Source organism: Myxine glutinosa, chromosome 8 (assembly GCF_964187855.1).
Source record: "Myxine glutinosa chromosome 8, kmMyxGlut1.1, whole genome shotgun sequence".
Taxonomy (NCBI): Eukaryota; Metazoa; Chordata; class Myxini; order Myxiniformes; family Myxinidae; genus Myxine; species Myxine glutinosa.
In genome coordinates, this window is record NC_136268.1 from 21,023,358 (window position 1) to 21,049,766 (window position 26,409).

Below are 26,409 nucleotides of genomic sequence, written 5' to 3' on the forward strand. Positions count from 1 at the left end.
GACTGGCCTTGGATGAACTTCCTTTAATTAACTGAACAACAGGATGGGACTATGGTGGGGGACCCAATGAGCCCATTCTGTCTCTGTGTCTTATGAGCTAACTCCACCCCTGACTTTTCTTTATATAAAGCAATGTTAATTGAATTATTTCAGAGCATCTTGCTGTACTGTTGGTCATTTCTTGTGAGTTTCAGTGCAACCTTTGCTGTCCTCAAGCTTGAGTAATCGAGTTCTAATAAATATATCCGTTGCTCCTTTTCTCTGAGTCTTTTGAGTCCCAAGTTCTAAGTCTCAATCCGACAACTGGTGGCAGCGGTGGGATCAGTCTGGGCAGTCCGGGACGCGGTCCCAGGCAAGGGAGTGGTGAGAGACCAGCTGGCAATTGATCCGGGTCAGGTGAGCTGTGGTTTTCTTTTGTTTTTTCCTTTTTAGCCCGGGGGTCAGTCCAAATTGTAACCCACTCTCTCTTGCTCGGTCGCCGTACGTTCCGTTCCCTGCTCATACCTGTTCCACGAACCTAAATTTAATTACGGACCGCTTGGGTCCTGGAGCAACTGATTGTTTATGGACTCGTTAGGGTAACGTTACGTAAGGAGAAGTGCCCCACGTTGAGCGCCTGAGGTTAAGGGGTAATAGATCTCTGGGTTGTGAGGGTAAGGATAAGGGCGGCGTCCCGATCCGAGGCCTACCCGGGAGACGTTGGGATTTTAAGTAAGATCAGAACTATTATACGGGCGTAGGACGCCAGGAAAGTGCAGTAAGGGTAGGATAGACGGCTGTGTAGGCGGGCGAGCCTCTCAGGAGAGTAGGTAGCGCGGCCGTACCACGCGAGGCGGGCGAACCTCACGAGTACAAGGCTGCGAGCCTCTCAGAGTTAGGTAGACGGCTGTAAACGCGAGGCGGGCGATCCTCACGAGTACAAGGCTACGTCGGTAAACTAAATTTTCCTAGGATGGGTAACAGTATGGGTAATAAGACAGTAAAGGCAGGTGAACCGCTTAGACATACCCCAGCATTTTTTATGTTTAAGAGGTATGGCTATGCTGCTGTGAGACCAGGGAAGTCATGGGTTGCATTGACGAAGGATTTAGGAGAACCGTGGCCCGAAGGAGGGTCTTTTGCGCTGGAAAAATTGGACGTGTTGTATGAGACATTAGAAAAGTTCGAACAGGCCACGAAACACTTTCCGCCTGACTATTGGAAAGTCTTTGGCTGGTGGAAGGAAGAAGCGATGAAGCGACACGCAAAGTCGAAACAGGCCAGCTTGGCCGGTGAGGTAACAAAACTCAAGGGTCTGAGGAAACAGGCGAATAAAGAGCAGGATGAAGCGCTTAAGGAAATAGAGAGGCAGGCCAACGCGCGACTGATGCCGCTCGTTGAAAACCCAGACCCCGCGAGAGGGGAGGCAGTGACCAATCTACCCTCCCCAGCCCCAGTCCTAAGCTCTGTCCCGGGGTTTCAGGCACCACCTATCCTTTCTGCGCCCCCGCTACCACCTCCCTATAACCCCGCTACCATCGCGCCCCAGATACCCCAGAACCACCCGAGCCAGGGAAGGCCGTTTGCACAACTCGGGGCTAACGGAATAGATGACGGGACCGACATCGCAGGGTTCCCGCCACCGATAGGACCAAATGGGTTATACCCCTCACTGGTAGGTTGTAAGGGGAAAAGGACCTCACAAACTACCCCATCGGAATGTCAGGAAATAGAGGAAAGGAAAACATTGTGCCCTGTACAAGTTATCGGGGTTGACGCAGCAGGTCATGGGGTTTGGGAAAGAGTACCATGGAAAGAATCCTCTTTAACTGTAATGCGGGCAAGGATTCAACATTTGCTTATTGAGGATCCACGGCAGATAGTGCCGACCATGTCGAATTGGGTTTTGGATGGCGAGTGCGACTATCGAGACATAACCCATATGGGAGTGTCCGTGCTCCCACCCAAGGTATGGGAAAGGGCTAGACAAAGAGCACACTGGCCGGTGGCAGACCCAAGGGCTGGTGCAAACCCCCTGTTAACACAAGCGCAATGGGATGCTCTAAAGGTCCTGCTGCTAGATTCTATTGAGCAGGCGCTGTTGCCAGCAGGAGGTCCGGATTGGGGAAAGATCGGGGCCATAAAACAAAAGGCAGGAGAACCAATTGGAGAGTACCGAGAAAGGTTGGAAAAGGCCATTGCGCGCTGGGGAGGACTGGGTCCGATGCAGCTGGGAGGGCTACCCCAACCATTGGTAAATCAATATCTAATCGAGGGGCTTCGGCCGGTGTTAAAGAAACAGGTACAGACCGTCCTCTTCGGCTGGAAGGGAATGACAACCAACGAATTATGCGACAAACTGGAACAATGCCCGGGCTCCTCCCTAGAGGAGAAGAAGGATATTAAGGAGGAAATATTGCAAATGTTTGTCCAAGAGAAACGGGCTCAATTTAATCAGAATAAAAAGGGGGATCAGAGTCAGAACTACATACACGAACAGTGCCAGAAGTGGGGACCTGTTCGAGGTCCAGAGGAACATAGGAGGAGTTGTTATCCTCTTTTCTATAAGGGCCAATTCCCCAACGGAGAGTGGATCCACAACGAAAATGAGAACTGCGACGGTTGTACTGAGGAAGATTTTGGACTAATTAATATGAACGAGGTGAAACAACAATGGACAATACCACCCCCTCTTCCCCCTCCTCCTCAAAACCCTCAAACTTGGACTGTGCAAGGGCCCCCTCCCCAAAATTGGTATCCACCAAGACCCCTTCTCCAAAACCCCGGACCACCCCCCAATAGTGGGATGCAGAACGGACCAAGGGGGAACTGGGCCCCGCCTCGGGGTCCGCCGCAGTGGCAACCAGTGAACCAGTCACATTGGGGGCCGCCAGAACGCCGGCAGGGCGGAAGGGGCGCTGTAGAGGGACGACCTATGCCCTCCGCACCACCGGTTCCGCAGGAACCGTGCCATTATTGCAAGCAGATGGGACACTGGATACGTGATTGCCCAAAGGCTCGTAAGGGGTTTCAGCCCCAATACAATAGAGGGGCCTATTGACGGGACGCTGGCGAGTCGCCCAAGGAGTGTCCTCTCTTGACCATGACACCGGCAGAGGAACCAACCATGATGTTGGACGTGGAGGGAAGACAATTAGAATTCCTCGTAGATACGGGTGCGACTCGCAGCACAATTAACAAGGGGCAATTGCCCTCTTTGCGCCCTACGGCCAGGAACGTTCAAATACTGGGTGTTTCGGGTTTACCCCAAGCGCTTCCTATTTCGGAGGAAGTGCGAGTAACATGCGGCCCGCTGGAGGCTAAACATGCTTTCTTGATGACCACTACCGCCCCGACCAATTTGTTGGGACGGGATTTATTGTGCCGCTTGGGCTGTCAGATCTCATGTACCGAGGAGGGAGTTTTCGTAGACGTCGCGGTGTGGTGCTTTGAGTTTGTGTGGTGCTTTGGTACGGGACATTCTTACGGGGCTGCCTTCGCGTGATATGTTGAATGATTTTTCTGTTTTTGTTTGAAATAAAGGCCTTTGATTGGCTCGTAGATAACTTTGTATCTTAGATCCAAAAGGGCGGTATGTAGGGAGCTGTAATGCCCCTCCCCCTTTGTATATCCTTGCTGCTTTACCAATTACCAAGTATAACCAATTATATGTTTTGTTTTGACTTGCTACTGTACTCTTTTATGATACTGAGTTCTTTCTACTGCATTGAGGATGTGTAATATCCTAATAAGGAGTTCTCTGCCTGTGTGCTCTGGCCTGCGTGGGCACAATCTCTAGTTCCCCTTTCCAGGCCTTGGAGGCAACTCTTATCTCTCTTTGCCTTTTTCCTGACTTTGCCATTATCTTGCAAGTTGACAGTTTTACGAGTGTCCACTCCCCTTTGTACTTTCCCAAGCCAGCTGCTATACAGAAAGTTGTAAACATGTTGTCACATAATGCTGACCATCTCCTTATCAGAGCTAACCCATGACTGGCCTTGGATGAACTTCCTTTAATTAACTGAACAACAGGATGGGACTATGGTGGGGGACCCAATGAGCCCATTCTGTCTCTGTGTCTTATGAGCTAACTCCACCCCTGACTTTTCTTTATATAAAGCAATGTTAATTGAATTATTTCAGAGCATCTTGCTGTACTGTTGGTCATTTCTTGTGAGTTTCAGTGCAACCTTTGCTGTCCTCAAGCTTGAGTAATCGAGTTCTAATAAATATATCCGTTGCTCCTTTTCTCTGAGTCTTTTGAGTCCCAAGTTCTAAGTCTCAATCCGACATATATATATATATATATATATATATATATATATATATATATATATATATATATGATCTCGGGGAGGCCTCAGTGCCCTCACATAAAATGTTTAAGAATTTACAATGATCATGTGATTACGATAGATTGTCACCATGAAGAGAAGATAAAAAATCCACATAATATCATTACATCTTCAGTACCATGTATGATAGCTATCATGACGACACATTTGATGGTTTCCCAGTATCCACCTCCCCTCACATCCGGAATCTTGGCATCATCTTTGATCAAACCCTCTCCTTCGACAAATACACTAAACAAATCACAAAGACAGCCTTCTTTCACCTGAAAAACATCGCCCGTCTCCGTCCATCCCTCTCCTCCACGGCTGCAGAAACCCTCATCCACGCCTTCATCACCTCCCGTCTGGACTACTGCAACAGCCTCCTCTATGGTTCATCCTCAATAATCATCAATAAACTCCAACATTCAGAACTCCGCTGCCCATCTACTCACCCATTCCCGGACCCGTGACCACATCACCCCCGTCCTTTATAAGCTTCACTGGCTCCCTATCCCCCAGAGAATCCAGTACAAAATCCTCCTCTTGACCTACAAAGCCCTCCATAACCTGGCCCCATCCTACCTGACTGACCTCCTCTCCAGACACACTCCCACCCGAAACCTCCGCTCTGCTGGCGCCAACCTCCTGTCCCCCCCCCCCCCCCCCCCCATCCAGACCAAATTCAGATCCTGGGGGGACAGGGCCTTCTCCATCGCTGCTCCCACCCTCTGGAACTCACTACCTCACACCATCAGAGACTCCTCCTCACTCACCACATTCAAAACATCACTCAAGACCCACCTGTTCAACACTGCATTTAACATTTAACCCACAGCATTTAACCCCTGACTATCTCTTCTCCTTCTCCTTCCTTTTGCTTTGATTATTTACCTATTTATTTTTGTCTTTTTGCACTTGTTTTTGCACTCTGTCAAAGCGTCTTTGGGCTTCTTGAAAAGCGCTATATAAAATAAATGTATTATTATTATTATTATTATTATTATTATTTGCTGCAGATAAACAGGGACAGGCCTTCCAAGTGGTGCTCACGTAGGCCAGAGATGTGGCGATAGCTTGCTGAGGCAATTTGGCGTACTTGGCCTCCAAGACGCAGAGTCGGCTCAGTGGCAACCACTCTAGGTTTCCATAATCTATGTACTTTACGTGCACCTTGAGTGTCTGCAGGCTCTGCTCATCTGCATCCTCACAGACAAGCACATGAGCTGAGAACTTGTGAATGATCTCAGCATGGACAACGATCAAGGGAGTGGGGATTATACCAACCAACAGTGAAGTGATTTGCACATATTCGGTCATTCAAGTCTTCAATATACATTCAACCTTCAGCCTTGAAGATCACTGGCAAAGAAGAGTTTTGCATTTTGTATACGTAGACGTGGCAAATAAAAGGCAAGGCCTTAACTACAGGCTGGTACAAATCATCCAGTCCGATGTGGACTATTAATTATCAGGCCCCACCTGTTAACCGCACAGGCCAAGTCGGGTAAGAGATGCACGACCTTTCACAGAAATGTCATCAATTCAAATTCAATTGTGTGATTTTGTTTCCAACAGCACATACACCCCTTAATAAGGTTATACAAAGCAAAGAGATTAACAATGGGCATCACAATCTTCACCAGTTAACACATTGACCTCTCACCTCCCCCTCCTTTCCCCCCACCACCTCCCCTCCAAATAAACTACAGCACCATTTATAATGAAAGAAAAAAAACACAATTGATCAATTTCATAAACTGAATGGAATTTTATATGAATGGTTTATTATATGAATGGTTTTATATGAATTTGAATGGTTTTTTATATTCAGCATCAGGAATCAAACAGGTAATGGAGACGATTAAGAAGCAAGCCTGCTACACCGAGCTGTCAAAAGTCAATGAAACGTCATCTAACGGCATCACTTTCATCGTATCATCAGAAGTTATTCAATGGAACATGATGGGTGAGTTCACTTTTACAAAATAAAAGTACTGAAAACAGTCAAACCGATTGTGATCATCCAATGAAGATAAGGCTCACCAAAAGACAAATCGTTATCATCATCAAAGTCCAGCACCTTAGCTCTGTACCAGTACTCATCCTCCGTGAAGCAGGCCCAAACAAATGATCCCAGTGAAGGCAGGAAAAAATCCACTTTCCTTTTGCTGATCTCCCAACTGAAGAACAACCGTCAAAGCACCGATCTTTCTTAGACACGATATGCAGTTTAAAGGGCTATTAACACCATCTAGGGTGTAGTTATCTATCTATAATTCCAGTAATCTCTGTATGTGTGTTTGTTTGTTTGTTTGTTTGTCTGTGACCGCTGTTTCTCGACAACCACGGGTCCGATATACTTTAAACTTGCCAGGTATATTGCTGGGGACCCGAGGATGTGCCTTTTCAAGGTTTCATATTAATCGGACAATTACTTACCGAGCTATGTCCAAAAAACGATTCAACCAATCAGAGAGCAGCGAGCTATCGCGTGTGCCGAACGTGCCGAACACACTCTGCCTCGGACGGCACATTTGAGAGCGTATTCATTTATTTCACGTTGGCAAACTATGTTGCCGCTATGTTGGCGTTAAACTATGTTTTAAAACTAATTAAAACCATTTCATGTAAATAGAGGGGGGGGGGGGGATTGTCACTGTACTCGCAAGCCGTTCGCCGTTCGCTTTGGCGTTGCGAATGGACCAAAACATTTCATGGACCAAACCATTTCATGTAAATAGAGGGGGGGGGGGGTTGTCACCGTACTCGCACCCACGTACCCACGTACCCACGTACGGGCATTGCACCCACGTACGGGCATGCCCTAGTCTATCTATAATTCCAGTAATCTCTGTATGTCTGTGTGTATGTCTGTGTGTCTGTGACCGCTGTTTCTCGACAACCACGGGTCCGATATACTTTAAACTTGCCAGGTATATTGCTGGGGACCTGAGGATGTGCCTTTTCAAGGTTTCATATTAATCGGAGAAGTAGTTACCGAGCTATGTCCAAAAAACGATTCAACCAATCAGAGAGCAGCGAGCTATCACGTGTGCCGAACGTGCCGAACAGACTCTGCCTCGGACGGCACATTTGAGAGCGTATTCATTTATTTCACGTTGGCAAACTATGTTGGCGTTAAACTATGTTTTAAAACTAATTAAAACTAATTTGCGATTCATCGTAACTGCGATATGCGACCTTCCGGACAGTCAAATGAGGACGTCACTTCCGGACTTACGGATAGTCATAGTGACGGCGTACTGATGCTGAACGTGGCGAGCAGACGCTGTAAGGTACGATCGATTGTAGTACACGTTTATAATAACTCTGCCGATACAGGCCCTATTAACTGCAGCGCCATCCGAGCTGCGGCGTCGGGACGATACATTCATTGTACGGTCACATCACGCACTTACGGGCACGCCCATGGGCCCATGGGCACGCCCAGACATTTTTTTTTTTTTTTTTGGCAAGGAACGGGCACCCACGTACGGGCACGTCCTAGTTTTTACAATAGCTCATAAACAAGAAAATGCAAGTGAATATATTATACAAAAACAAAGGTTTTCCCATCATAAGATGTGTGAGCGAAGCCAGGTCGAATCATGACGAAGACATCCTTCTACAAGCTGCCTCGTGTGAACAGACCAAGATGAACAAAAGCTAACTTGGTCTGAGGGATGGGGAGGGGACAGCTAGACCCGAAGTAGAAAGGGCTTCACAAACAAGCAGGAAGAGAACAGCTGTACCATATATACTTGGTGTTAAATATAATAAACATTCCAAAACCAATGATATGTTCAAACAAAAATGATACGTGGAACAGCATTAAGCAAAAACAAAAAAGAAACGGCATTCAAGATGTTATTTAAATGGCAGAGCTATAAAATATATGCTATTAATAAATATATGCACACAGGTGTTCGCACATCATGTGTGAATTGTAGAAATGATAAAGACATATACGTCAGCGAACGTAAAGCTCCAGACGAACCAACTTCAAAAGCTGTACGCAGGTCTACACTTGTCCCCCGCACACGTCTCTCCGAATCTTCCAGCGGCCACTGGTCTCTTCACACATTGCACACCTTTAAGTCCCTCTTTGAACCAGCTTACCAATCAGATGGGTTCATTCAAACTACAACAGCGAGTATGAACCAGACATGGAAATGCATATTCAAATGTCAGGCCCTCATCAGGCTGGCATTTGGGTGGGTTGTGGGGTAAATAGTCCATTCAAAAAATGATTTGGAAGAGAAAAAAATTGCACAAAATTAATTTTGCCACAACGCATTTCTATAATTGGTTAGTTCTGAATTGCTGAAAACTTTGGCTTGTTCAACAAAGTTTGTATCAGTCTTGATTCTCTTCAAGACCAGACCCCTGCTCAAGCCGAACAGATGAGAAGTAGTTTCACAACCCAAGATTGCATGGACAAAGAGGATATTTTCACAAACAGAGGGGCCGAGGCAAGCTTTAAATGGTTTGATGCACCACACCCTTTTCCTAGAGGATTGTTTGCGCTCTGATATGAACAGGTCGTGAGATCCAATTTTGGCACCATAAAAGTAGGAAAACGAGTGCATTTGTGTCGTCCCCTCTTGGAATAGTGGTTTTGACCTTTGCTGAAGCTATAGCTGTTTCCACAATAAGATCAGCATCATGTTTGGCATGGTCAGTGCGGCACCCAGCATGCTCCAGCTTGTCACTGAGAAGATGAATAAATCGTTCTTTGTTTTGCTGATTCTTCAGGATATCATCTTTCTTGGACTGAATAACCATGTCACCAGAAAAATGAACTGCAACACCTGGCGTCATTGTGCATCTCATGTGTGCAGCATTCTCTTGTTGTTGGTCCATCAGAGTATTGAGGGTGGAATTGATACAGGATAGGTCATTTGGGTCCAGGTCAATCATGAGGAGGTATCTGATAGAAGACCAATTGTCTGGATACTGACCAGTCTAACATCTGCAACAAGTGCACAAACTTATTATACAGTGTCTGTTATGTAGGTAGATCTCTGCTATGAAAATGCTGAATATCGGAACTTTCACCAGTGAACGACAGTGTACAAAATGCAATTGCTCAGTAAATATAAGAGATATGAACCAAATTTAAAAACTGCTGTATTTAGAACACCTGTCGCCTTACTAAATGTCTAACTGAGTGTTATATGCTGATACCAGTTTGAGGTCGCACTTGTGCTCAACCCTACCCCTTAATTGCCTATTTTCACAGTATCGCCACTTGCATATGTGACTGAAAAAGCACAACAAATGTAGGTATATTAATTATTTCCACTTCATATTGTCTCCTGATGTTTTTATTTCAGAAAACTACTTTTAGAAAAAAATTAATTATCATTGACTTACTATATGAGGGTAGATGCAAAGGTATATGAAAATCTGGGATTTTGGCCACCATATTGGATTTCTGCAAATTTAGCATACTAGGGCATGCCCGTACGTGGGTGCAATGCCCGTACGTGGGTACGTGGGTACGTGGGTGCGAGTACGGTGACAATCCCCCCCCTCTATTTACATGAAATGGTTTGGTTCATGAAATGTTTTGGTCCATTCGCAACGCCATGTCCCTTGGGCCATGTCCATGTCAACGCCATGACGCCATGTCCATGTCAACGCCAACGCCACGCATATGTCCCTTGCAAGGATTCCTTGGGACTTTTAGTGAATTTGTTGTTCTAGGGACCTTATAGAAAAGCATTGTGGTAAAATAAATTCTGTTGCAATTTTTTCCGAGAACATGAAAAAATGAGCTACTTTGATTGGACTATAAAGTGGAGACTCAATAGACAATGGACTGAACTAACCAACTGAGGCAGAGTGACAATCCCACTGGTATGGCTCAACAATTTTCTCAGCTCATTAACACCGAGTACAAATAGCATTTTGATTTAATATCATTCAATTGTTGGATACATGATAAACCATGGATGAACAATGGTTTACGCAGGTTCATAATACAGTGTGATGCTGTCTTTCAATTGGGAGATGATGCACACTGCAATCTGTGTAACAAATGTCATAGAGCAATAAAGTTTATGAAAAATAGTTGTCCCCACACTGTTTTGAAATAAAGCCGGGAGATATTATACTCAGTTCCGTCTGTCTGTCCATCCGTCCGTCCGTCTGTCACGCCATCTCCTCCTCAAAAGTTGGGCTGAAATTCACCAAACTTTGCAGTTATGATCATCACATGCAAGAAGGTGCAAGAGCTGTGACATTTTTGCCCCAGCCTCTTGGCGAAATTTCTTCAATATTTTAAGAAAATAACACCAGCTGGCTATCTAACACGGTACGATGTTATATGGCCAGGCCAGCAGGTGTTAGTTTATTTAAACAACACTACTTGAATCTGTAGGTGATATTATTGCAATCTGCCATGAAGCAGCACTCCAGAGGGTTGTAAAGCACTGGCTCGGCCTTTAGGGCTGTACACACAACATGTCACTCTTTTATGGCAGTTTTTTGACACCTTACCCCCTCCTCAGCCTCCATCCGAAAAAGAAGTGTCACTGTGACCGAGAGAAATGTTGCATTTAAAAACTTTCGATCAGCTTTCTTTCTGCAAATAGTTTTTTAATGACTAATCGGTGACATCCGACAGCTCAGTCAATGAGACAGTGTTGCTCCTCAGCTCCATCCAAATTTTACAAACTTCTAGTTGAGCTTCCTATGTTCTCCTTTTCGGAAATGCCCTCTCATCGCTTCAAATTAATGATTTAAACAACACATCTGCCATTTTTGGACGAATTCAACCGAAAGCAAAGTCGTTATAAATTGACCCGTCCTGTCGTGGTGAAGGGAAATCCAAGATGGCTGCCCCATGTATTTGAAGTCACGTGATTGCGGCACTGACACCCTCCCTCCCCACCCCTCTGATGCATTGACACACTGATGCTCTGGGAAACAATACCCACCCCCCCTCCCCAACCGCCAAAAGCATCACATATTTTGTAGCAACCCACAAGACCATGCAGTGCAGCACTGTCATTAACAGGATAAGCAATTGTTTGATGCACAGGACTCTCGATTTCAATAACTCTGCAGGTTACAAATGATAGTTATACAATGTCATCCACAATCACTCACACGACCTGGCATTACTACAGCAACATATGGCTTGAAGAAGATGAGGGCCTACATGCACTACTTGTCCATGGCATGAAGTTGCACACGAAAAAGGCAAAAAGAAAAGAAAAAAGTCAAAGTGCACTCACTTGAAGGCTGACATCATTTCGTAAAGTTCAATGCACGAGAGCGGCTGAAGGTAAAAACACGTTGGACTAACAACGTGCGTCACAGTCGTCTCCATCTCCATGTGGTCCTTCACAGGCAGTTCAGGGATAATCAGACTCGAGGGATTGCAAGCAAAAAGCTTGCTTTCCTCAGTCTCAGTCAGGGACGGACTCCACAGAACTTTGGTGTCCTCTTCAACTGGAGGCAAGTCCAGGCTTGTTTTCCTGCGCTCAGGTGACTTGATCTGACTAATGTTTTCAATATCCATCAATGAATGGACATCATTTTGGTCCTTCACAGAATTTTCATGCAAACCATGCATCGTGCTTTCAAGCTTGCTGGTGGAGTCGAGGCATTGAGCAAGATTAGCTTGGGGAGAAAAAGTAAATTTATTTTTCTTCTTTGAATCGTCTTCAGCAGAATACAAAGCAGCATTGCAAGAAACTATTGGTCCTGGATTGGCTTGCAAATCCCTCAAACCAGAGATTTCTACAGCGCGCTCTTCTTCTTCTTCTTCTACTTCTACTTCTTCATTCGGCATCACTGAACAACCTAGCATCAAATAACGGCAATTATGCAAAAAAAAAAAATTCATACAAATGTAAATTATTAACTTCATGGCAATTACATGCAATACTATCAAAATGTGAACGAGAAAAATCAATTACACACAAGAATACACAAGGAACTTGGACACAGGAAGAGGCTATTTGGCCCATCAATGTACATTCATTAAATCTATCAGTTCATCAAATTAATATCACTGGAACGGACCAGGGGGTGAGGAAGGGCACAACAGTGGGGTGGGGAGACTTCCCCAGGGTTTCTATTATTTATTTTGGGTGGAGAGGGAGTGAAGCGAGTTGTAGAGTTTAGGCATGAACACAGGTAGCAGGACATTCACCTTTTAACAAGACCCTCTCACAGACGTCACAATCACTACACATGCACACAATCACAGATCCATAACCAAGACACATACCATTCCTGCAAATGTGCATGTATTCCTCAGTCTCCAATGCTTCTGGGTATCTATCTAATTCCAGTTTAAACCAAATCTACTGTTTATGCTGATACTAACTTGCCAGGGAGAACATTCCATGCATCATCCACTCTGAGTGAAAGACCGTTGCCCCACTACAGTCTTAACTCTCCTTTTCTTCACTTTCAAGCAGTGGCCCATGATCCTATCACTGTCCATTCTGCTGAAAAGACTCCTCACTTATTCCTTCCATACCCTTAATTAACTTAAACACCAATCAAACCCCCTCATAATTATCTCCTTTTTAATGTACTAGCATTAAACAAGTTGTTTCACTGACAGTAGTTCAACATAACTTCTATATGTTACACTAAAGTGATACAATCTATTGACAGTCAATATTTGCATTTTTTTTTTATTCCAGGAATATTTTGTTTAATGCTAATAACCCAGCGTTAATTTCACTAATACACACACCTATTCAACAAAAAACAATTCCGAATTCGTTTTATGTTACAAGGGATCAGATGCTATGTCTTTTTGTTTTTTTTTGCAAAATATATCAAGTTTGTTCTCATTTATAATGGTGAACAAAAGTGACAACTAGAACGTCACTCGGTAGAGTGCATACCTCCGCCAGGCTGACCAGTTTATGTTTTGTATCCCACTGATAGGCCGGATCTGGATGCGGACCTGAACCAAAATCTAATCTGCATGTTCTCGTCACCTAACCAACCTGTCCACCTAGTTTTGTCATAACTCGTACACAAAGTTTGGAAATAATGTGCTATAGTCTGGTGTTGGCTTAGCGGTTAGGGTGCCGGCTTGGGATCCTAGGATCCTGGGTTTGAATCCCGGTCGATCGCTAAATTAACACCAGGGGGGTTGACTCAGCCTGTCATCCTTCTGAGGTCGGCAAATTTGAGTACCAGCTTGCTGGGATGAATGATCCCGGTGTGTACCCCGATTTAGAATAGGTACAGCGTATCCCTGCGCATCGTAAGAGGCGACTAACGGTTGGCGTCAGGATGGGCATCAGGCCATAAAAACATTGCCTCAAACAGGGAACCATGATTGTCATGGGGCCGCAAGGCTAACCCCCACTCTAACGGGGAAAATGGCCTCAAAATTATCATTCATTCATTCATTCAGTGTATAGGTTTTTGGCCCCATTTACTCAATGATGAAGAATCACTTCAAACAAATAAATAAATAAATTAAAAACTCGAATCCGGATTCAAAACTTCACCAAAATCGAATTGATTGGTCTTGTCACACACCCAACCTGTCCAACAAGTTTCGTCCAAGTCCGTCCACAACTTCTTGAAATATCCAGTTCACAGACAGACAAACAGACATACAGACAGGGGTGAAAGCATAACCTGAGCCCACCTTCAGACAGGGGTGAAAACATAACCTGAGAACACCTTCAGACAGGAGTGAAAACATAGCCTCTGCCAACCTTCAGACAGGGGTGAAAACATAACCTCTGCCCACCTTCAGACAGGAGTGAAAACATAACCTCCGCCCACCTTCAGACAGGAGTGAAAACATAACCTGGGCCCACCTTCAGATAGGGGTTAAAACATAACCCGAGCCCACCTTAAGATCGGGGTGAAAACATAACCTCTGCCCACCTTCAGACAGGGGTGAAAACAAAACCTCTGCCCACCTTCAGACAGGAATGAAAACAACCTCCGCCCACCTTCAGACAGGGGTGAAAACATAACCTGAGCCCACCTTCAGATAGGGGTGAAAACATAACCTCTGCCAACCTTCAGATAGGGGTGAAAACATAACCTCTGCCCACCTTCAGACAGGAGTGAAAACAAAACCTCTGCCCACCTTCAGATAGGGGTGAAAACATAACCTCTGACAACCTTCAGACAGGGGTGAAAACATAACCTCTGCCCACCTTCAGACAGGAGTGAAAACATAACCTCTGCCAACCTTCAGACAGGGGTGAAAACATAACCTCTGCCCACCTTCAGACATGAGTGAAAACATAACCTCTGCCAACCTTCAGACAGGGGTAAAAACAAAACCTCTGCCCACCTTCAGACAGGAGTGAAAACATAACCTCCGCCCACCTTCAGACAGGAGTGAAAACATAACCTCCGCCCACCTTCATACAGAGGTGAAAACATAACCTCTGCCCACCTTCAGACAGGGGTGAAAACATAACCTCTGCCCACCTTCAGCCAGGAGCGAAAACATAACCTAAGCCCACTTTCAGTCAGGGGTGAAAACATAACCAACTCATCCATAACCAACACCAGGTCCATCAGAAAAAACGTGCTGTTTATACGTCTCACGTTAGTTTATACGTTTATACGCCCACATAACAAATGTTACGAATTGATGATTATTATTAACGTTACACTATTATTATTACGATAACATTAAAATTAAGAAATGTTTCTGAAATAATACAACGCTTCTCATCGATTCGTGAAGAATACACCACCATAAAAGCCTAGCTTAGCGCTCTCTTTTTACTGTTCCTCTTATTCTGATGTGTCCTGATCCATTCAGTGCTCTAGCTCTTCCACGAGCATGGACTTTGTATGCAAAAAAAATTCCTTTGGCTCGTAGTGGCTGGGTTTGCAGATTTTCAGGTTGTACACAAGCATCTGCATGATATTAGAAGTATGGCGGACTCTCGAGTTTGTGTGTGTGTGAAGGGATTTCTTTGCACTTGCAAACCAGGATCGTCATCTGCAGAGTAATGGTTGCCTCGAAGCTCCTTTGTTATCCCTCTATAACCTGCAATTATAACCTCTATAATCACCACCATCTCTTATCTTCCCCCATCCAAAACCTTGATCTTTCTACGCCCGCTAATTTTTTTTTTTTTTTTTTTGTACACCGACTGAATCGAGGCTCGTGAAAGAGCTAACATTTATTTCACAAACAAATCAACCAGACAAACAAAATATATAAAAAGAGGGAGCGGAAGACAAGATGGGGAGAGAAGGGGAAGCACACAAACATAACATTTGAGAGCAGGGAGATGTGTGGGAGGGAGAGGGCTTGGGGGGAGGAGGGGTGGGAAGGGGGTGGGGGGGAGAAGTATAAAACACAAGGACACCAAGGATTTCCAGGACAGAAGTTGGTATTTCAAAAAAGTGGATTTGGGGTGAATTTTGGTCTGAATTCAGTGGTCTGAATTTCACCCCAAATCCACTTTTTTGAAATACCAACTTCTTTACTGCAAGCCCTCCCACACATCTCCCGATAACCCTGCTCTCAAATGTTGTGTTTGTGTGCTTCCCCTTCTCTCCCCATCTCGTCTATCGCTCCCTCTTTTTATATATTTTGTTTGTATTTTTGATTTGTTTGTGTGATAAATGTTAGCTCTTTCACGAGCCTCGATTCAGTATCCCAAAAAAAAAAAAAAAAAAAAAATTGTCGAAAAGGATGGATGCAGCGAGATACTGTCCTTTATGCTACCTTCTCTTCCCAAGCCCTCGATACTCCACGAGCCAAGGCTAACCATGGAGATAAGTGAAGCCATGTGGGCTTTTCCATATGCAAGCATTGAAACGGTCGTAAAATGATGATATTGTCGTGTGACTACCCTTGGTGAACGCCGTAGGGTAGCACGGAGGACCAAACGAGCTTTAACACTCCGAAGCGTTGAGTTCAAAAATATAGCAGAGAATACTCATGGGAGCAAGTGCTGGGGGGGGGGGGGGGAAGATGAAGAGCTTACCTTTACGGATGCCACGGGCAGTTTTCAAACCTGCAATAAATAAACTCAGACGAAAACGAGTTTATGATGTACAAAAATAAATACCGGCTTTTTAGAAAATGTAGGTTACAAAATAAAACGTGGCAAAATAAAACTATAATTCCTAAATTGGGACGTCCCCACAATCGACCTAAACACAGACAAAGGTAAAAATAACTGGAAAATAATTATGTGTCATTTATGTAGGGGACTCAACTCAAATCGGCTGGGGTATCTCGTCAAGAATCGTCCAGGCCCGTCTGATGGCTTGGCGGGGAAATGCGCTCGCGCACTGCTAGGCCTCACCACGTGTCCGTTCACTCCTGGCCTCGTCATGCTGCAGCGAGCAAGCAACGCTCGTTTGCGCACTGCGAGGTCTCACCGCGCGTCCACTCACTCCTGCCTCGTTACGCTGCAGCGAGCAAGCAGCGCTCGTTGTTCTTGCTTGGAAAACCGACGGCTCTTCCTCCTCACAACCACCAGCAAGATTTCCCAACACGACCGCTCGTGACAGCGTCCAAATCAGAAGGGGCAAGAGCGGCAACAACGACCCTTCGCTATTGGTGTCCAGAACGAGAAGGAAAAATGTCCGCCGCTCCAACTATCTTGTACACGCCGCTCTGACGTCATCCGTGCTGGCTTCACCAATCAGCATGTGCCACCTCTTTGTAGTCCATCTCTGCTCCTATCAGCAAGTCCCATGTTACCCGGGCATGTGCCAATCAATTTCCCCCACCCAATCACCGCTCTTCTGGGCGTGGCTCTCGGCCTGCCTGTCCTTGTGGTGATGCGGCTGCGGCGCCAGCTGTATTGTTCGATCTGAGTTTCCAGTTAGTTTTATGATTAATTAGTATCGTTTAATGGGCGATTTTGGCTAATGTCTAGTGCGGTATCATAAGGAACAAAAGTATAAATTACAGAGGCATCGACACACAGGGAATTAATTAACATAATCCCTAAACTAATTAACATGACTCCACCCCTCGTGATGCGAACGAAGATACACCTTACACGACATCCCGGCTAAACAAGTACTTATTACATGGTGGTTCTTCTTCTGTATCGCAACATAGTGCATGCTAATTAATGCAAATCTACCTGGCTTTAAGTTATCACTACCCCCTACAAACATAGCAATATTGATGATGATGATGATGATGTGGGCTTGTCCCCGTCTTTGACCATTACCAGTCATGGAAGGTGTCGCCGGTGAGGTCGCCAAATGATAAATAAATAAAAAAACTATGATGATGGATCTCTAGAGACAGGTATGTGACGAATGGCTGTGCAGTTGGAATTGCTCTTTAAAAAGTGCATTGTAGATCGAATGCCTCATGAGCAGCACCTCCGTTTGCTCTTTCAACCCTTTCCACCCCTAATAACGCCCACACCCTCCCTTCCTCCAACTTAAATCCCTCCAATTTTATTTTTCAGCTCCTTGTATCCAGACACAAAAGGGCTATGTATACAAATTCAATTACACAAAAGGGCCAATTATTATTATTATTATTATGATTTTTTAAATTATTACACGCCACTACAATTTTTATTATTACCAAATTTGTACCGGTAATTTAAATTTTGGGAAAGTAAGCAGCTGAGCACTTCATGTGTTTTATTGTGCATCTCATACACTACACCTCTGAGATAAGTTTTACCTTTAACTATGTTCTACAACTAATCAACCAATTCCTTTAAAAAAAAAAATTTTTTAAATAAAAAAATATATAAAAAAACAATCTAGAATCGACTCACTTTTCCTGAAAGAGTTCAAAAGGTTCAAAAAGAAGCTCAGAGTGCGAGAATGCTGCTCCAGTCTTGCTGTGATGCCTTCCAGATGTTTATGGGATTTTGGTTGGTGTTTATCAAGCACCACAAGCACATCCCGTTTTAGCTAAAAGGCGAAAAGACAAATGAACATGATTAAAAGTTCTTTGTTTATATTTAAGGAAATAATATAAACAACAAATCTAGATAGAGCACAGTTCTGAAAAACGAGGAAATGAACAAAACCATTCATTATGGTCATCTGGGTGTTCTAATGGGTTTGAGCTATGAGTGGGAAGCATGGGCAGGGAGGAATGTAGATCTTCACTTTGAGTGCAGCACCACCACTGGTATGTGGGGGAAAGGCCTGTCAAATTGTAAAACTAAAATTCACCCCTCACACATCCCCACCTCCCACACACACCGAGGAGTCTTGTGCCCACACCTCGCACCATCCTGGCCCATACCTGCATCCCACCACAACCCGCCCCAGGCCACCACCCTGTCCAACAGCTGCAACTCTTCTCCCATCCTAGTTTGGGCAACCAATATTTAAGGTCTGTTTGGATGTCACCGATCTCTCCGTTCATTTATTTTCTCTGTTGCCCAACACAAATCACCTCCGTCTTTTTCATGCTCAATTTCAGCCAATGTTTCTCAAATGCGACCTTCCACTCCCCCAGTACTTCCTGCATGTTCTGCCCACTCTCCACCACAACAACAACCAGATCGCCAGGATACCATATCCTCCCAAGAATATCTTTCATGTTCACCTTCCTGCTTACCAGCTCCACATAAGTGGGCTGAGAATGCTTCCTTACCTCAAACTGATGTTCACATTGACCTCACCCGACATCGCAGGACCAACCAAAATTCTTTCCTTCGTTCCCTTGTACATCCCTTCCACTAACCTAACTTTTGCCTCTGGGACTCTCATCCATATCAGTGTCGCCATCACCTCTCTTGGGATAGTGTTGTAGGCCTTCTCCAGATCCACAAATCCCAATGCCAATTTCACCTTGCACCTCCAACCTCTTCTCCACCAGCTGTCTCAGTGGAAACATCCCATCTGTCGTTCCCCTACCTTTTTCTAAACCCATGCTGCTCTTCTCCGATCTCCTTCTCCACACTCTTCTTTATCCTCCCATCCAGAACCCTCTCCAGCACCTTCATGACATGACTAGGGAGTGTGATGCCCCTGTACTTTCCTGGATGTTGAACATGCCCCATCCCCTTCCACATCGGCACAATTAACCCTGTCCTCCACTCCTCTGAAAATGACCCATCTCATACATACATTCAACAACCTCTTTGTCCACCTGCAGGGTTCGAAATAAGCGGTGTTCCCGGTGCCGAATGCCAACAAAAACTCCGCCGGGCCACCAAAACCTAGTCCTGGGTGGCCCGTGAGGACACTTGTGTCAAATTATTTGATACATCTTCATCGATGTATTCGGTCGATACTTATCATGATGCAATCTCAATCAACTAAACTTGCCAAGGGGGCTTACAGGTCAGGCAAAGGTTGTAGCGACTTCAAATGCTCCCCTCATGTGGAGTTCCGAAGGTAGAGCCACGCATATTGTCTTTGTAAACGTGTATCGTGTATCGTCTGGCGCTGCTTCCGGTGGTGGTGGGAGAGGGTATTATGAGTGATGCTTCAGAACCTTCAATTGTATCACAACTAAGAGGACTCCCTCCATGCTATTATCACTCGTTTTAGACTCGATTGCAAAAAATCCAGAGGAATTTCCATGTTTTAATGCCGTTTTCCACCTTGGGAAGGTGTATAAATATGTAGCAGCTTGAGCGTCGTTGCACGTTATCATGGAATTTTTCGCAGGTCACTTCAAATAGCGAAAGTAATAACAAGAGTAATGATAATAGCATAATAATATTAACATTGCAGTACCATATTGTAAAATAATAATCTAAATAATAATAATAGTAAAACGATGATTAGTATTACAAAACGTTAATAGAAACGTTAATATAGACGACAACAGACACATTAAGGGCATTTCCATAAAACAATTAAAAAGAACCAGAAAGCTTTTTGTTAAGCCACTTGGCCAAAGAACCAAAAGGTGCTTAAGCCACTTGGCGAGCGCTCTACAACAAGCAGCTTGGTAATGGAACACCCCACTGTTCACCCTTCTCTTACCTTTCAGTTGCTTTACCTTTTATCTCTTACCTTTTATTTGTCTTTTGACTTTGATGTTCAACATTGAGTGCTATTCTTACGTCCGTGAAGTTAAGGGCGCATTTCATTTTACCTGCTTCGCGATTCAAAGTGTGGATTGTACCATTACAAAAAAGAGGGAGTTGTTGATTGTACAATTACAAAAAAGGGGGGTGCTTATAAAACCTCATTACTGTGCTGTACTACAGTATTAATCACAAAATAATAATTGTATGTGCCCCTTGGGCCCTAACAACTCCACACGCTGCCTTCGCTTCCCCTCCCCTTTCCTCACGCTGCCTTCACTTCCCCTCCCCTCTCCTCACGCTGCCTTCACTTCCCCTCCCCTCTCCTAACGCTGCCTTCGCTTCCCCTCCCCTCTCCTCACACTGAATTGGCTTCCCCTCCACTCTCCTCATGTTGCCGTCACTTCCCCTCCCCTCTCCTCTCCTCACACTGCCTTGGCTTCTCCTCCCCTCCTCATGCCGCCTTTGCTTCCCTTGCCCTCCCCTCCAGCTGCCTTCCTCCCCTTTCTCCCCCTACTGAATTCCCATCTCCTCACACTGCCTTCCCTTCTCCTCCCCTCACACTACCTTCCATTCCCCTACACTCACGCTGCCTTCCATTGCACATATCTCCTCACTCACGCTGCCTTCCATTCCCCTCCTCTCCTCACTCACCCCTCATCCCCTTCCTCTCTCTCCCCCACCCATTTCTCCTCCCTTCTCCCCTTCACTCAATCTTCCTTCTCTCCCCTTCTCTCCCCACTACCCTCCTCCCGGCTCTCTCTGCTACCCTCCTCCCCTCTCTCTTTCTCCCCCTCTTTTAATATTCCCGTCACAAAGCAAGCCTGCGTCATCCTGCAATGCCGGGTACCTTTGCTCCTACTAAATAAATAGCTGACTAATATTTGCGAGTCTGTACTTTGACCTGCACAGTGAGGAGGCGCATGATGTCCAACCCCAACATTCACAATACATAATCACACAAACCAAAATTATGACATAACTTTGCAAACATCCGAAGCCTGAGTTCTCCCACAATATTACTCACAAATTGAAAGAACTTCAACAGGTTCACAGAAAGTTGCTCCTTCATCAATTCTATTTCATCCAACTCCTCCATAAGTTTATTTTTCCACTTACTGTCAAGGGAATTCGGCATAATGTCTACAAGGGGCGAATGAGCACAAAGGAGAACAAATCAGTCACAGAGTAAATTAAATCGTTCGGAAACACGATACTCGCACAGTTTAAGTATACTAGGGCATGCCCGTACTATATATATGCCCGTACTATATATATATCTAAAATTATATCCCCCCCCTCTATTTACATGAAATGGTTTGGTCCATTCGCAACGCCAAAGCGAACGGCGAACGGCTTGCGAGTACGGTGACAATCCCCCCCCCCTCTATTTACATCAAATGGTTTGGTCCATTCGCAACGACCACAGAACCCCCCCCTCTATTTACATGAAATGGTTTGGTCCATTCGCAACGCCAAAGCGAACGGCGAACGGCTAAATCGCCATAGCTCGGTAACTACTTGTCCGATTAATATGAAACCTTGAAAAGGCACATCCTCGGGTCCCCAGCAATATACCTGGCAAGTTTAAAGTATATCGGACCCGTGGTTGTCGAGAAACAGCGGTCACAGACAAACATACACACATACACACATACACACATACACACATACACACATACACACAGAGATTAATGGAATTATAGATAGATATACAGCACTTCAATTTTAACACATGCTTTTAAAGATCGTTAAATACATCCGGAAGTTTAGCGCTGTTGAAGCAGTCTTATTCATTTCCCTTAGACACCACGCTATAGGTATAGAACATGTCCACGTATTGATAAACTGGAGGTTCTCGGAAGTACGTATTATGAATGTGATTTATGTTCCACAATGTTCAAGGATATAGTTCAATCGACTATGAATGGATGAGGTGTGTGTGTGTGTGTGTGTGTGTGTGTGTGTGTGTGTGTGTGTGTGTGTGTGTGTGTGTGTGTGTGTGTGTGTGTGTGTGTGTGTGTGTGTGTGTGTGTGTCAAGTTTTTTTGTGGAGTTCTACTAGAGCTTTCTGATGTGGATTGTGATACACCAAAATGATCGTCATGATAGCCTGAGTTCATAATTAACTACAAATAATCCGGAAAATTCCAATGTTTCTAAACGCGCGCACCATGTTAAGGTGGATAGAGCAGATTAATAGGGCCTCCATGGCATGGTATTCCAATTACAAGATAAACAAGAAAAAGAGCAATCAGAGATTGCAAACCCTCGCCAGGATGTATTTTCAGTGGTTTTTTCAGGCTTTTGTATTAAAACAAAAATACGGCGGCCGAACCACGTGACTAATGACGTCATCATTTTTTTTTCTAAACTAATTTATTCCTAGATTATGCTCAAGAAATTTCATCTTGATCGGATTAGTTTTGTACTTGTCAAATTATGACATCATAATGGAGGCACCCATGACATCATCATTAACATATTTTATTCCCCAAGGAGAGTTCTTTACAATGAGCCATGTCTCAATTTTTTTCTATTCAGCGCTTTTGGAGATATGGAGGTGCAAAGTTTTTCGGTTTATCCAAGATGTCAGCCGAACCACGTGACCGATGACGTCATCATTATTATTTTTCTCCACCAGTTTATGCTGACATGGCGCTCAATAAATTTCATCTTGATTGGATGAAGTTTTGTACTTGTCGAATTTTGACGTCATAATGGAGGCACCTATGACATCATCATTAACATATTTTATTCCCCATGGAGAGTTCTTTACAATGAGCCATGTCTCATTTTTTTCTATTCAGCGCTTTCCGAGATATAGAGGTGCAAAGTTTTTTGATTTTTCCAAGATGGCGGCCAAACCACGAAACCTATGACATAATTATCATGAAAAAATTCAACAGGTGGAGTTGCAATTCTATGGTGAAAATTTCCTGTCAATCGAACCAACGGTTGCAGAGAAAATCACATTTATTCTGAGCGGACAAACAGACAAACAAACAGACAGACAGACAAACGGACTCGAATGCAATACCCTCTCCTCTGGCGAGGGTAATAAAAACAATGACAACATTAACAAAGCATAATTCATTAATATGAATAACATTAACAACAATAACAACATTAGTATAATTTGATAATAGTAATTATTGGGTAAAATGCAAGGGGCATAGAAAAGGCCCCTTTATATAAGGATATGTGCCATGTGGCAAAGTATAGAAAACAAGGGACATTCCATAAAAAACCACCTTTAGAGGCCATTTTTTCCCCGCAAGAGGGGGTTGGCCTTTTTCGGGGACCGTGGTTGTTGTTGTTTTTCGGTCCCCTTTTTGAAGCAATGTTTTACGGCCGGATGCCCTTCCTGACGCCAAACCTTTTTGCCGCCTTTAACGACAAACAGGGAATTACCAGTGAACTGGTACTCAATTAGCCGACCTCGGAAGGATGACAGGCTGAGTCAACCCCCCTGGCGTTAAATTCAGCGATCGACCGGGATTCGAACCCAGGATCCTAGGATCCTAAGCCGGCACCCTAGCCGCTAGCCCAACACCAGGGCTCCATAGCTTGTAGAAAATGCCAAATACAAAACAAGCATTCTGAGTATTGCGCTGCAATACACGTCCCCTACCGGCAGTCTGTCGTCCGGAAAACTGTTGGGGAAATTACCAAAGTTCAAAGTGCCATAACTTTGTCAAAAACGATCGGAATGTCGTGAAGTTCGAACTTGTTCTGGAGCTTAACATGAGGAAACCATGTGCCAAGTTTGAAATCATTAGCATTAAGAGTTTAGAAAAAAAAGTCCGGAAAACTGTTCTTTGCGTGACGGACTGACAGACGGACAGACTGACAGACTGAGTGCAAACCTATAGTCCCCTCCGGTGTACACCGGTAGGGGACTAATAAGGGGCATTCAAAAAAATATCGTGTGCACGCTGGACTACCCTTGTGTTCTGAGGAGGAACCAAGTAATGCTCTAGAAAAGTTCATTCCTTTAGGCTTTATCCATTAGGCCATTGAGCCAGCACGTTAGAAAAAATAAATAAAAATTTGTAAGGTGTATAAAGTGTATATACCAGTAGAAACCGAGAAACAAATTTTCAGTCTCCATATTAAATTTGCATTCAGAGAAACCGTCCCAAAAATAGGAAGGGGCGCCTCCCTTGATTTCCATACAATTTAAGCAATTTGATGTGGTACAATACTCATAATGACGCTGAAATTCAGGTTTAAGAATAATTACGTTTTAAATACGAACACAATGCATTTGCTCATTGTACAAGATGTTAATTTGTTCATTATTCAAGACGATATAAAAGACTTGAAAGGGTAGGGGAAAAATATATTCAACCCAGATGGGATTCGAACCCACAACCCCCAGCTTGGGAGTCTGGTGCTTTATCCATTAGGCCATTGGGCCAGCACATTAAATGTGCTGCCAGCACACCAGCACAGCCAGCACACACCGTCCGTCCGTCCGCCAGCAGTGTGTATATATATTTTATATATTTATTTGTTTATATATTTATATACATTTAATAATAACGCAAAAACGATAGCACTTAGGTGGAATTTGTTTCGAAAGCCATTAACCAGACCTATTGCCCGATGTATATTCAGCTAGTCTCAATGTATAGTCCTTGAGATATGAGCACCAACACATTTTGGGCGGACGGACAGACGGACGGACAGATGGATGGATGGACGGACACCAACGTAAGTTCAAGGGTTTTCTAAATACAACAATGAATGTCACAATGAATCCGCGGCTTTTAAAGCACGCAAAATCTGGGTCACCCTCAGGTAGCAAATGCCATCCAAGCTGTACAGCCTGGACAGTTCTGGACAGAACGGCGTCTCGTCCAGTACGAGTGCGGATCTGGCCGGAATCGACAGCACAATCTTCCAGATGATCCATCAGTGCGATAATGGATCCTGGTGTAGGCGAATCACCAACGGATTCTGGAAGGGGTAACCGACTCATGGCATCTGCATTTGTGATAGACGAACCGGGCTCATAACACATGGTGAATATTTGCAGCTTCATATATGAGTTTGTTTGCCGCACAAAATAAATATGATTTTCTCTGCAACCGTTGGTCCGATTGACAGGACATTTCACCATAGGTGCACTTCCTATTGTACATTTTTTTAATGATAATTATGACACCATAAGTCACGTGGTATGGGCACAATCTTGGAAAAATTGAAAAACGTTGCACCTCTATCTCCGAAAGCGCTGCATAGGAAAACTAGAACGCCACTCAGTAGGGCGCAAACTACCACCGTGGGTCAAGTTGGAGCCCTATCTTCCAATGGTAAAAAATCCTTCAAAAAATTCCTGGATCCGAAATAATATCCTGAGCTTCACCAAAAACGAATCAATTCTTCCTTATCCCAAGGGCGATCATCCCACCAACTTTCATCCAAATCCGTTCAGAACTTTTCCAGATATCTTGTTCACAAACACACGAACACACACACGGATGGACACGATCGAATCCATTACTCCCTGGCGGGAGTAAAAATTGAGACATGGCTCATTGTAAAGAACTCTCCATGGGAATCACATATGTTAATGATGATGTCATACTGTTCCCCCCTCTGGGCTGGTGCTCCTGCCTCACACCTTGCTCGGCTTCACGCTGTTGAGGCCAAAGCTTTCAGAATCATTGGAATCTCCTGCGATGTAGTCAACTCCGAGGGCCTTTCACTCACTCACCGCAGGCAGGTTGGTGGTCTTTCTGTCTTCTACCGACTCCTCTCCGGCCTTGCTCCCCCAGCTCTCTCTGTGCTCTGTCCCCCCAATATTCCTTCAGGTCGCACAAGATCTGCCTGCAACCCTCTTATGGTTAAACTGCCAAAGTCTAGGCTCTCTGCTCACCTTCACTCCTTCATTCCCCTTTTCTCCCGCCTCTGGAACAAACTCCCCCACTCCCTTCAATCCCACTCCTCCCTCCAGGTCTTTAAAACAGCTGTTCACCACCATCTCTTATCGTCCCCCATCGAAAACCTTGATCTTTTCTACCCCCGGTAATTCACCCCAGAGTCCTTGCAGTGTTCATATGTTTTAATCCTCTCCCACCTCCCGATGTCCCTGCTCTCAAATGTTGTGTTTGTGTCCTTCCCCCTCTTCCC

General features: G+C 44.6%; 1 protein-coding gene across 1 annotated transcript in view; it reads right to left on the reverse strand.

The window, feature by feature from the left end:
- Positions 1–18,075, reverse strand: part of LOC144893360 (uncharacterized) — a 43,149-nt gene extending 25,074 nt beyond the window's left edge. The window contains exons 1-4 of the mRNA XM_078783936.1: positions 18,050–18,075; positions 11,561–12,131; positions 6,360–6,496; positions 5,367–5,512 (exon numbers count right to left, since the gene is read on the reverse strand). Coding sequence (XP_078640062.1) covers positions 5,367–5,512; positions 6,360–6,496; positions 11,561–12,120 — 843 coding nt within the window. The 5' untranslated portion in view covers positions 12,121–12,131; positions 18,050–18,075. The remainder of the gene's footprint in view (positions 1–5,366; positions 5,513–6,359; positions 6,497–11,560; positions 12,132–18,049) is intronic.
- Positions 18,076–26,409: the final 8,334 nt, after the last annotated feature.